Source organism: Chiloscyllium plagiosum, unplaced genomic scaffold, assembly GCF_037043375.1.
Source record: "Chiloscyllium plagiosum isolate Xiang-an unplaced genomic scaffold, Cpla_swu_hap1 HiC_scaffold_5, whole genome shotgun sequence".
Lineage (NCBI taxonomy): Eukaryota > Metazoa > Chordata > Chondrichthyes > Orectolobiformes > Hemiscylliidae > Chiloscyllium > Chiloscyllium plagiosum.
This window is the reverse complement of record NW_028270143.1, coordinates 44,330,334-44,344,108: the sequence shown is the minus strand read 5'-3', so window position 1 is coordinate 44,344,108 and position 13,775 is coordinate 44,330,334. Positions and strand designations below refer to the sequence as shown.

The 13,775-nt window shown below is 39.5% G+C and overlaps 1 protein-coding gene across 6 annotated transcripts in view; it reads left to right on the top strand.

Moving 5' to 3' along the window:
- Positions 1-13,775, top strand: part of LOC122549809 (glucocorticoid-induced transcript 1 protein-like) — a 233,773-nt gene that overhangs the window by 137,218 nt on the left and 82,780 nt on the right. For 5 of the 6 annotated variants that reach the window (XM_087987128.1, XM_087987125.1, XM_087987126.1 and 2 more), the window contains one exon: positions 5,197-5,313. The exons of the other annotated variant lie outside the window; for it this stretch is intronic. In XM_087987128.1, the coding sequence (XP_087843254.1) occupies positions 5,197-5,313 (117 nt within the window). The remainder of the gene's footprint in view (positions 1-5,196; positions 5,314-13,775) is intronic. 6 annotated transcript variants of the gene reach the window in all.

The following is a 13,775-nucleotide window of genomic DNA, read 5'->3' as shown; positions in this document are numbered from 1 at the left end:
ACATGGAACCTCAATTTATAAGTGACTGGGAAGAGTTATCACAACAAAATAAGGGGACTTAACTTTTCTTGAGTGATTGTCTAGAACATTAAATGATTTTTGTTATGGAACTTTATTAGTGCACTGCTGTATTTCAAATCTAGCACCAAAAAACAGCTACTCCACTTTCTACTGTATCACTGTCTTTAACAGAAGAACATAGAAGTGTCGTCTCCATTTCTACAAAACACAATTTTCAAATGAAATGTAATTGATCGGGCTGTCCTTAGTCGTTTCTTGCCTTTCAACCCAAAATATTTCAGGAATCCTATGTCTCAAAGATACAAAGATTCTGGTCAAAATTAACTTCTGTCATCTTATTGTCCTTTTTCTTTTCGTCTGTTTTCTGTGTTATCTTTTTTATTGTGTTTTCTTCAAACCTTCCCAAATTGTAGTTTAGCTGGTTTCAATCAGAAAATAGCCATGCATATACTCTCAGACAATTGTGGCCTTCATACAGTCACTCTCACCTCACCCCTGGCTATCATCTCTTTTGTCTATGTTCTAACCAAGGCTATAATGAGCTTTGGAACTGAATGGATTAGTGGTGCTGGAAGAGCACAGCACTTCAGGCAGCATCCGAGGAGCAGTAAAATCGACATTTCGGGCAAAAGCCCTTCATCAGGAGAAAGCTTTTTTCCTGATGAAGGGCTTTTGCCCGAAACGTCGATTTTACTGCTCCTCAGATGCTGCCTGAACTGCTGTGCTCTTCCAGCACCACTAATCCAGAATCTGGTTTCCAGCATCTGCAGTCATTGTTTTTACCTCTGGAACTGAGTGGTGAGCACATTATTGCCAAGCAAGTGCTAACTAATAACACTATTGCTGATGTTTCATAATACTTTACTGATGATCAAGAGTAGTGTTGGGGGCGGAGGGGCGGAGGCACTGACAGGACAGTAAATGCCCAGATTGGACATACCTGGGCAATTTTTCACCTTGGGCAGATACCAGTGTTTCAGCTGCCCATGTTTGACCTGACACCATGAGACTTCATAGTTTCTGGAGTCATGTTGAATACTCCCAAGGCAACTACCTCCCAAATGTATATCACTTTTCTCCACATGTGCTAGTTGTGAGACAGGACATACTCTGGGATGGTGATGAGGTTGTCTAGGACATTGTAAGGAATGATTCCGTGAGTATGACTATGTCAGGCTGTTGCTTAACTTGTCTACAAGACAAATCTTCCCATTTTGTCACAAGCCCCCAGATGTTAATGAAGAGACCTTTGCAGGGCTGACAGGGCTGGGTTTGTTGTTGTCATTTCTGTTGCCTTTGCCAATGCCAGATAGTTCATCTGGTTTCATTCATTTTTTTGAGATTTTGTAGCAACTAGATACAACTGACTGTTTGCTAGACCACTTCTGATTTCTGTTTAGCGTCAACCACAATGTTCTGGTCTGGAGTCACATGTAGGCCAGACCAGGTATGGATTGCAGTTTTCACTCTCTAAAGGCCATTAGTGAACCAGATTTTTCTAATAATCGACAATGGATCCATGGTCATCATTAGACTTTGAATTCCAGATTTTATTGATTTCAAATTCCACCATCTGCCATGGTGGGATCACACCCAGGGTTCCCAAAATGTTATCTGAATGTCTGTCTGTCTTGTTCAGAAACATTGCACCTTGGCCATCTCCTCACAATGTATAAATGGTTGCGTGTGTCTGCCCTATTGGTTTTATGGAATTTGAAGGTTTTCCTGATCCAGATTTGTGGTGTTGTCTCGTATTCTGGGTAAAGAAGCATTTTATTGGGTATAAAGGCCACCTTGAATATTTGTACATGTTATCTGCATTTCCTGAAAGTGAATTCAGTAAGGCATTCTGTAAAATTTCAAAATGATTCCATTCTTTACAAATATTAATATTGAGCAGACATGATGCTGTCAAAGTCCTTGAAGAGTTCCCCTGCAAGATTTGTCTCTGAAGTATGTATTTCATAACCATTCAGGGTGGATCAATTAAATAGTAATTCCGAACATTCAAGTAATTTTGTTAGAGGGGTTGGGTGTGTAATTTTAACTCTGAAGGATTGGTGGGCTAGACTTGGTGCGAAGCTAAAACTAGTGAAGCATTCAAACCCAACCCAGTAAACAAGTCTGTCTATTTCCTGTTTTGTTGATGATGGGATGAGGATGGAGAAACCATTCACTGTTAGGAAGCAAGTTGTATTGGCTATACATCTTCAACATATATAAACACTTCTTCATTTTAACTCACCCTTGGAAACTCAGCAGGTGAAATGAGGTGAGAAAAGCTAATTCCATAAGTTTGTTTGTTGGACTAGGAGAAGCAGGAATGTTTCCAACACATCTAGCAAACTTGGCTGCTTTCAACTCCATGGTCACCAGCTGCTGCCCATAACTGTAATCTCTCATGCCCACTGACACAACTTGTTCTCTTCTCAGCCTGTGGCCTAGTACATCTCAGATTTTTTTTACAGTCAGTTCTGCTATAATGTGGTAATTCTGTTCTCATGCAATCCCATGTTATAAGAAAATCACATAATAGCAACTCCATTTAAACTAATGGGACCAGAATCGTGTTATAACCAGTACACGCTTTAAAAGTTCGCGCTTCAGAAACAGTGTCCCCAATCCGTCAATTCTGTTATAGTGAATTCGCATTAACGAAATGCATGTTACAGGAGAATGACCTGTACATTAAAAGCTATATGTAAATAGTTGCTATTGTATGATATGTTTAACAACTGACTATTCTTAGCTGCAGAGTATTGCTATTAATAAACTTGGTTAGTTGAAATTGTTAAAATAACATCTTAACTTAAAATCTCTCCCAGAACAGTGAAATTGATATACATTCCAGTTGATTATCTATTGCTTATTTTGGACTCCCAATAACTGGTTAATAGTTACATTCAAAACTAAGAAATAAACATTTTCCTGTGCTCAATCTCAGTTGTCTTTCCCCGTTGAAGGTCACACAACCTCTTTCAGTATCTCCCTGGCCAGAATAACTCGAGATATAGAGTTGGCCTTCTCTCAGTGTTGCGTGCTCCTCTGCTGTGGTCAGTAAATTGTAGATACGAATATGTTTCCTACAAGTTAGAACATGCAAGGAACACTGCTGTTCTCCTTCTCTGAAGTGGACTGAAGCCACAATTTGCAGGACAGGAGCAGAATTCATGTAATTGCGGCCCTTTGTTTTTCCTGATGGTGTATAACCATAAGTACAGCATAAGACACCTGCTGTAGACACTGTTGTCACATGAATTTGATCTGGCTAGCTTATTATTAATACAAGCAAAGAAAAACTTGATGAATTGTACTGTCATAAGTCAACAGCTTAAATTTACAATGTCTTGACTAATGCTGCAGTAATCTAGATTCAGCAAGCTTAGGTTGACTCTCTGAATTTATTTAACTGTTCTGCCTCAATTCTTCCACCCCCAATAAATGTATTTTTAATTTCTTTGTGCTTCAGTGGTCGCTCCTAACATGGCATCTGCTCAAAAATAATGTATTAGATTTCAATTAAACTGGAGCCACTCAGAGTGGCTCTTGGGAACTGAGCATTATGTTTTGAATTCTGCTGATTAAATTAGTTGTATTATGTTAAGCTATTGCTGTTTGCACTATGTCATCTATCCTATTTCTATTGTATATCCAGTGTGGTTCTGTTATTGCATTAATTACTGTTAAAAGCTGATTTAATACTTACAGATGTCACAATTTTATCTGGTGTATTGAAAATTGGTCTAAATTGTTATTTTTAAGAATTAGTTTCTCTGTAATCAGTCAAATGTTTATAGATGGACTAATGTATATTTAATTTACTGTTAGTCAGAGCAAATGGAACACTGTAGGCTTTGGATTTCTTTGTATCTTACGTTGGAGATTTCAGTTGATGAGGGTGGAAACCAAGCTGAAATAAAGTGCTTTTCTGAAATGGGAATAGACAGTTGGAGGTGCATTTTCTATCTCGAGAGTGACATTTCTGAGACCTAGTAATATTTTGCATGCCTTTCTGATCTTGAACCAAGTAAAGATGTTTATTGATGTAAAGGATAGAAGGTTTGAAAAATTGTGCTTTAACTATATGCTATTGAGCATTGGGGGAAAAAAAGTCTTACTGTTGAATCAAACTTAATTGCTTCAGTTTTCTTGCTGACTTTTCAGTTGAAATATCTATTGAGTTTGCATCTGGAGTCTGATGTCTGCATGTGTGCATTCACAGAGTCAACCTAACCTTGCATTTTTCATTATCTGAAAAGGAAATTCTATAGGGTTATGAAGAAAGGCAAGAGAGCAGTAGCTGGGAGAATTACTCTTGCAGAGAGCTAGCATGTATGCTAACAATCAACAGTGGTTGTCATTAGACTCTTAATTCCAGACCTTTTTTTATTGCATTCAAATTCCACCAGCTGCCATAGTGGGATTCTAATCCCGAATCCCAGAACATTACCTGGGTCTCTGGATTAACAGTCCAATAATAAAAAACACCCACAAAGCCATCACCTCCCCCTTTCTATTGTCTTTCTATTCATCTTAATGAAACTATCAAAAAGTTAAATTATTTTGGCTTGACCATAATTCTACTTATATGCCTTTTATATAAACAAATTACAATTGTGGAATATCCAGCTATTTCCATTTGGAAGTGCGGCCTGGTCATTTAGAACATAGAACATTATAGCGCAGTTCAGGCCCTTTGGCCCTCGATGTTGCGCTGATCTGTGGAACCAATCTGAAGCCCATCTAACCTACATTACTCCATTTTCATCTATATGTTTATCCAATGACCATTTAAATGCCCTTAAAGTTGGCAAGTCTCCTACTGCTGCAGGCAGTGCATTCCCTGCCCCTACCACTCTCTGAGTAAAGAAACTACCTCTGATATCTGTCCTAATCTATCAACCCTCAAGTTAAAGCTATATCTCCTCGTGCTAGCCATCACCATCCGAGGAAAAAGACTCTCATTTTCCACCCCATCTAATTCTCTGATTTATCTTACGTGTCTCAATTAAGTCATCTCTCAACCTTTTTCTCTCTAAGTTGCATTGTTTTTATCATCTGCAGAAGTGAGTGGGATATGTCATGGGAATTATTGCCAGTTAAATTATTACCAACATTTAAGTTATTTTATCTGCTTATAAATTCTTACTTTGCTTTATTTGTATCCAATTATAGCAGATTGCCAAGTTAAGGCAGCAACTCCAACGCAGTAAGCAAAGCAATCGGCACAACAAGGAGAAGGACCGCCAGTCTCCGCTTCATGGTAATCATACAGCTATCAATCAGTCTCAGGTACGCTGTCCTGCAAGTTGTAATAGTGTAGAATCTTCTGAATCGGTGGCATTCCTCTAGCAGGTATAATCATTAGGTGGTACCAATGTATTGCTAGGTGTTTTCCATCACAGTGAAATTATGATACCAACATAAAAGTAAGGTAGAAGCAATCAGAGCTGGTCAGTAAATAGGTTAGTTGGTGATGACTTTGCTATATTCTGCGTGTGAGCTTTCATCAATTCTGATGAATTATTCCATCTGAAATTTATAACCGATTTGATTTCTTTCAGGTACTGTACATTTTGCAGCATTTTCTATTTTGGATTTGTAGCATTTGTAATTTTTCTTTTGTAATCTCTGTACTTGTATTCCTGAATGTCAAGTTGTCACAGCTAATTGGTTCTATTTTTTAACATTGGTATGAGAATATATTATACATTTTTTTTTAAAGACAAAGGTAACTTCAGAGGCAAGCATTTTTGGCTTTCCAAGCCAATTTGTTGAGTTTTACAGCATTGTCTCAAGTCTAACTATCCATATTTCATTTTCACGTTAAGTAGATCAGCTCCCTTGGCTTCCTTTACAGTTGAAAATGAGGTACTTATTTTCAAGGTTGTAACAAGAAAAACATGTAATTTACCCAGATAAAACCACAGCAGCCTGAGAGCTCTCTGTGCCTCATGTCTTCTAAGGAGTCTCGTGACCTGTGGAGAGAGAGAGAGAGGAAATGGTGGTTATCCTCAGAAGAAATGCAGTATAAATATATATTTCACTGATCTACATTTGGACCATTTTGCAAAACAGTATAAAGAAGTTATAGAAATTTGTTGAATGATAAAGCACATGGGTTTTGAAATTTATCTTCCAAGAATAGCATCCTGCATCTTGAATTGCATATTAATAATTTGATTGCTAGAGTAGGAGATCAGATTTTTGATGAAATGTGCAAGTAGAGTATAATTCATGTGCTGATCAATCTGTGCTTTAATGAGCATTTCATGCATGTAAACAACTTAAGCCTGCTGCCCTGGTTATGAAAGAGCTGGAGAAAGATCAGAATTTCAGATATAATCACTATGCAATTAAATGGGAGTTACTAGGCTGGTGGTTTCACATTACAGAATATCCAAGTGCACAATTTGGTAACCATTTTATTGCATCACAAAAACAAAGTGTTACCTTCTGAGCATCAAAAAATTGATATCAACCACAAATATTTTTTTCTATAAGTTTGTATTGGTGTAAATTCAGAAGAGATGTACATCATTATTAACTGTTTAGAAAGTTGGAAGGAAACCAAGTGCTCTTCCTAAGGGCATTGTGGGTCGACCCACAATGGACTGTGAAATGACTTCACAGAAGCTGGTATCCTATCATCAAATCCACCTTTCTTGGTGGAGCGCAAGTGCATGCCATTATGGAGTTGTGTTCCTTGGATTAATGTTAGTTTTCACAACATCGTACTAGATTGTAGATATTCAATGTCTCCACTTAGATTTATTACCAGGTGCTGGGTTTAGGACTTCTCCAAGAATGATAAACAGCTGGCCATCCTACTCAACTGTCTGTGTTACATGGAGTGATCTATATAGGAAAATGAGGAAACAAAATTTAAAAAGAGAGTATTACCTTAAGCTAAGTTTCTTAAAATTTCAGAAATATATGTTTTTCATAAAAAATATGTTTGTATATATACCTTGTCACGAATGCAGTTCGGTTTGGTAGAATAGCACATCAAGTAAACAAACAAACATTTGAGTTTGACTCTATCCCAACCAACCAAAGGCACCTTTTACATATTCAAGATAAATTTACATGCATTAAGGCACCAGGAAGTTCCAATAACTGAGTGGATCCCCCATTAACTTTAGCAGGAATACCTCAGACAGTGGTCTTTCCCCATTGCACCTTGGTGACAGTTTTCCCATGCTTTACTGCATCTTTCAGCACATAGTGTAGCCTTTGGAATGTTCCAGTCTGCAACACTCGATTGAGACCAATTTGTTCTGCGAGACCAACAAGTTTCGGGCAGACCCAAGAGCAACTTTCATCAAATTGATGGTCCTCCAGGTGCGGTTAATGTTTGTCTTGGTGTATATTCCATGGAACAGACCATAGAGCACAGAGTTTTGTGTCATGGAGCTGCTCAGGATGAACCTTGATTAAAAACTACAGCTTCTTTCTCCAGTATTACTTTGCAAAGGCACTTCCCAGCAAGAGGTGTGTGACAGTTTCAGGTAATCTGTCCTGACAGTGAAGGGGATAAAGGATTGGTTGGTTCAGTTGTCAAAGAACATGGCCTTGCTCTTGCCTCGATTTACCATGACTCCCGAGGCCACTGACAGCAGATCTGAGCAGACAATGGTGATGTCATCCGTGTACAGGGAGGCTTTGATCTGGAATAGTCACTCCTCTCAGGCTTGCATGCTTCCTGATGGATTCAATAAAAGGCTCTATGCAATACAAAAACAAGGCAGGTTGGAGATGGCAGTCCTGCCTGACTCCAGATCTGATCGGGAAACTTCCTGATTCCCATTCATTGATAGAGAGTGCACTAATGATGTTGATGTAGAGCAGATGAATCCAATTGCAGATTTCCTCTCCTAAGCCCATTTTGGAGAGCATGTCCTACATGTAGGTATGTGATGTCCTGTCAAAGGTCTTCTTCTGTTCCAGGCTGATGAGGCAGGCATCCACCCTTCCGTTCTGCATGTAGGCAATCATATCTCTGTGGAACGCGAGGCTCTCATAGATTGTCCTGCCTGGTACAGCACAGGTTTGCCCGGGGTGAATCACTGATCCCAGAGCAGACCTGATCCAGATGACGATGACCTTAGACAGGATTTTGGTCACCAATGAGACTGGTTGCCAATTCCAAATTTTCTCCCTGTCCCCCTTCTGCCTGTAGATGAGGATTCACATATGCTACCTGACAGAATCATACTGTCATACACCTCCAGCAGGTCCTGGCCAATCAAGTCCCACAGAGCTGAATACAACTCGCTAGTAAGCCGTTTCCTCTGGCAATTTTATTCTTTTCTAAGGACTTGAGGCCCTTCAGCTCATCTAGAGATAACAGATGGTCCATTCTCTCCCGTGTGCTGTTGTGTAAGACCTCCATGATAGAGGACAGGAATGATTGGGGGACCACGCTGTCTGTGGGCTTTATGTCACAGACTGGCATAAGAGGATTTGCTGATCCTCAGTATGTCAGGCTGAGATGATGTTACAGAGCTATCTTCTTCCTTCAGATTGCTGAGCACAAACCTCTCCTTGTGTACCTTCTGGAAGAAGAACATGAGCACTCATCCATGGAGCGGTCTCTGGACTGCAAGGTTATCTTGGAGGCCTCAGAGGCAAAGAGTGTGGCTCGCTGGCTCTTCACCTCCTGGAGATCCTCCTTGACATCCTCCTTGACATCAACCTCATCATCAACCAGTTAAACAATGGAGCTGCATGATTAAAATGTGGCTAATTCCAAAGGTTAGAAGAGGTCAGGTTAGTGTTGCTCCAATTCTTCATAATGCTGGTTTCCAGTAGCAAAACAATATTCAAAACAATCAAACTATGAACGAAGTGGCACTCCTAGTTCAATGTACTTAAACTTCTAAAGATAGTCCAATACCGTGTGGTATAGTCAATACTTGACATAGCTTTTAACATTAGTTATTACTCATTATTAACATGTACAACTTCTGTTGACACTTGCATCAATTTATATCTGTTGCCTTGAAATAGAAATGTATGCAATTAACCTCTAGCAATCTGTATTTTTGTCAATAGGAGAATGCAGCATTAAATTGATCACCATTAATTTAAAGATATTAATGGGCAACTGCAACACTTTGAATTCCAGGCCCTGTGTTTGACTTCATCTCAGGAAGACATATAGGACTAGATGAAAATCCGTTTCTCCCTTTCTGTGCTTAATTCACTCTCTGAAATAAGCTGCTGCTGACTAGAATACATACCTGTATATGTGTTTTAGAATTGTTTAGGTTTGTAACAAAGTACATAATAGGTCTAGTCTTTATGCTCTCTGAGAAATAACCAGTGAATTTGTTTTAGACTACAGTATTATGGAGTCTCACATAGTTCTTTTATTCAAATGGTATTGTTAGATTTTAGAGATTTAGATGTATCAATTGGGACATTTGGGATTATAGTTAGTCACTGGGAAGGATATTCTAAGCAGACACACAAATTCTTCATTGGTCCTACATTATCTTGGTAAAGGTCTATGGAGTTGGTAAGTTGAAAGGTACAAGGTATTATGAAAGGGATAATCCTACACAGTGATTGACATGTCAAAGGGTGACCGAGGAGGCAGTAAGAATTATGTTGTGAAGATGACCATCATTGTTAAAGAAACAAAACAAGAACTGGGCAGACCACTACTTACCCAATCCAAGATTAACCATGAACTGTTCATACCAAGTAGAGATCAGGATGCCTCTAATTGTGCTCAGGAGGTAGTAGCTACCAAGGGATAATAAATAGGTTATAATTCTTAGTGGTTCAGATACAAGAAGGTAGGCCAAAAATGATTTTCAGTCAATAGAACAGGAGACCCATGCTCAGTTATTCAGTGAAGCCAACTGGCATCCCAGAGAGGATTGACTGAAAGATTGCTGGTCTTATGAAGTGTTATTTCTTTTGTACTTGTTATGTAAATGTAATATATTCTGTAAAGCTTTGTATTTGGATGGGTCTTGTAACTATTCAAGATCAGTAAACCTTTAGAGTGGCTCCCACAAACTCAAGCCTGAATTAAAGTTGACTTAAATCTTACAATTAAAGTTCAAATAAATCTTTGAATCTTAGTGTGACCATAGCAAATCATGAAGGCCAGTTCCAGATATTATGGCAGCTATCCTAATGCCTGTATTCTGTTACCCAGTTACACTTGCACTACCATGGTAAACATGTGGAAGCCACTGAGCAACAAGAGCTATCCATAGAAAATGTGGCAAATGATTTCCTGGTGTGCAATCTATGCACATGGACACAACATATATATCTATATATATAATGAAATCCATACTTGCAGCATGACAGCACAAGCCTTGCTGCTTGAGCTGCTCATGAGGAGTTTGGCAGGACTTAGCAGATCAGGTATCAAGGTTGTTGGGTTTCTTGCATGCTTCACGTTGCTTTAGTTCCCCTTGCATAACTCTCTGCAACGCTGTCATGACTATCACATTGATTTCAAAAATACACGTTCCCCACTAAAGTAATAAAAGAAATAATTCTGAAATGTATACAAAGCTCAGAAAATTACCCATATTTATTCCCTTTGTACTTGTTTTCTTAGTGCCTTTGCTTGTCCTATGCAATTCTATTCCAGTGTCTGTAACATGACTGATGAAATGTTGCTGACTTTCAATGGGGCTGCCTGCAGATGGCCTTGGTGATTGAAGTTCTAGTAGTAGTAGAAAGTCTAACTGATCATTGGACTATCGCTACATGGGCAACAGTTGTCTGGTCCACTGGACTGACAGGCAGCAGCAAGGATTCAGAATTGGAGTAATGAAAGAGTAAATGCAACCTTGCTAAGAGAAAGAGAAAGAGAGAGAGAGAGAGGAGGGAGAAGCATATTGGATTCCATGATACACATGCCACATTGTTGGGGTGTCACCTCCAGAATCCGAATATTCGTTTGGAAGAAAGACTGCTGTTCTGCAATGAGACTGTGCAAGCCCTTTGGCAAGCACCTGTTATCAAGGCAATGGATTGCAGTCTAGTTTCTATTGCAGCACCCAGATGTTTGATGAAGGCTGCTTGTGCTGCAGTGGAAACACACTGCATCACTATTGGATGGATAAATGTGTGAACATAATTGGCCATCATGTCCACGGTTGAAAGAATGGGCTTCAAGCTCTGCCCAAAGCCCTGTGTCAAACTACTGCCGGATGCCTGCATACCCTTTACTGAATGTTGCTGACTTCCCAATTTACCAAGCCCTTCTTCATTGTACATTTCTATCAGCATTCCTCTGTAGGCTAGTCCTCTAAAGTCCTCATCATAGCCAATTGAAGAAGGACTGATGAGCAACCCTATTCTTGAGCATACTGGTGCCTGCTCTATCATTGCCCCAGCCTTGATGCATGTCACTCATGGCTGGTGTCTGTCACATATAGATCCTACCTACCCTCAAAAATTGGATTTGTATGAGTGTCTGAGCTCAGCTACAAGCAGGATAATGTATTCTTGTTGTTGCCTTGTCTTGTCAGGATGTACTTGGGTAGCTGAAGGAGAAATGTACAAAGTAAGATTGTAGTGTGGAGAAGGGAAAGAAGGAGGAACATACTTGCATCATCTAGCTTTAAAATATGAAGTGTGTGGAATGAGGGGCAACAATAATGAAAGAATAGTGTGATGCCATCATCTTCAGTGGTTTCAGTCCTGCTGTTAGTCACATCCTCAGAAATAGGTGTTCTTGTGATGACCGGCATCATCTCCTCTATAAGGTTTAGGATGTGAAGGTGCACCTGACCCCGTCCAATTAAGTTCTGCTGCCAATTGTACACAAACCTGTCTTGTAAGAGGGAACTGTGTCAGAATATTATGCAGTTTGGAAGTCAATACTATGGTTGAAAGCCCGCAGAATGTGCCATCAGTACAATATAGAGCCACCAGTGGAAAGTGAACAAGGGTTCAATGGGTGTTTTATCATAAGTTCAAAGAAAATAATACTTAATACCAGCAGTGGTTTTCATCCATTCTCCTTTGGGCTGCCAGTTCACAACACTGGTTAATTGGACACAGATCTGTTCTGTTTACCGAAGATCTTCTGTCTTCAGTCTTTCTTTTGCACCAAACCACTAAGATTTGCCACTTAGTTTTTTTAACCAAATTGTTCAAAGATGATGTTACACATCTTTGGAGCAGGTGGATTTGAATCTTGCTACCTTGTCCAGAGGTAGGGACACTGCACCACAAGAACCCCTATAATAATTGTTTCAAATCAAGCTGTGATATGATATAATTCCACACCTTTGGAGCCAGGTAGGACTTGAACCCAGGTCTCCTGGCTGAGGAGCTTCAGTAGAACATAACAATATTAGTTGATCTGCTGGAGATCATTTGTGAGTAACTGTGTGATCAGAGTGTACTGAATGAAGCACCATCTAAGACCAGTGGTGCAATTGATAAGGTAATACATTTGAATTTAGATTCACTGATCTGCCTATTTATGAGGTTATTGAACTTCTTGTGGCATTGCATTTAGGTCCTCAAGTTTTGAGTCGTGGCATTGACCCACCATACTTATCTGTTCTCACTAGCTTCTAAATATACATCTCTAAGCCCTCTGGGGCCCTGCGAATGAAGGGTTACGGCTTGCTACCTACTCCACAAAGACCACTGGTGCAGCATTGAAAGCTTTAGAGTTGAAAAGTGTGGCATTGGAAAAGCACAACAGGTCAGGCAGGTCATCATCCTTGGATGCTGCCTGCCTTGGTTGCTGTGCTTTTCGACTCTAATCTCCAGCATCTGCAGTCATTACTTTCTTCTGAAAACTTTCAAGCCAACTTTCTGTCATCTAGTGCCAATATTCAGAGATATGCAGGTCTGATTCACTTCATACACACTGTCGGCAGCTCTAGCAGCAATGCATTTCTCTTTAAATGGTGTTAGCTAGTTGTCAGCAATAGAAGCTAGCTTTAAATGAGCTAGCTCTAAATATTGGACCCATTCAGATTCTTCCAATCAATCAGTGGCTTGTTTATTCTCGATGAGTATTAGACTCATTCAATTCATTAAAGAGCATGAAGCTGGATTTGGCTCTATTTTCCAAAATAAGCCTGTTCAAGTGTGTTATTACATATACCTGACGTAAGTGGAACTTGAACCTAGATCTTCTGGCCCAGAGGTCGTGACCCTACCACTATACCACAAGGGCCCTCAGCTGGAATGTTGCTTGCATACAGTCAATGGATGTGGTTGTGATAAAGGTATTTTTTAATTAACCTGTTCAGAGATGTTATGACATCCCTCTGAAGCAAATGGGACTTGAAACCGAGTCTCCAGCTCTGAAGTAGGGACACTACTACTGCACCTTAACAGCCCTATGGATGATGGTGAATTGCAGTTTTTGTTCCCATTTATAGTTATTATCAAATTTAAGCTTCTTAGGTTTTGCAAGCTACAATTCCTTTATCATTGGGTAGTCAAGTCAATTTGCCCAAATTTAGCAGCTTTCTCTTACAAAATGCACATGGAGTCATCAGGACAAATCTGGCTACAGTTATACAAGAATCTGTTGGAGGATGGGGGGGGCGGGGTTAACAAGCTCAGAAGAGAGATGCAGCACTTGATTGATACACTTTGAAATTACCCATTCAACTCAACTCTCAAGTGGAAATAGAAACCAATATCCAGCAGATTCTAATACATTAAAATCACCATCTTCCACTTGTCTGCTTTTGTTTCTTGTAAGTGTTGCCTAAGCTTTTATTGATCAGCTATAAAGCAGTGTG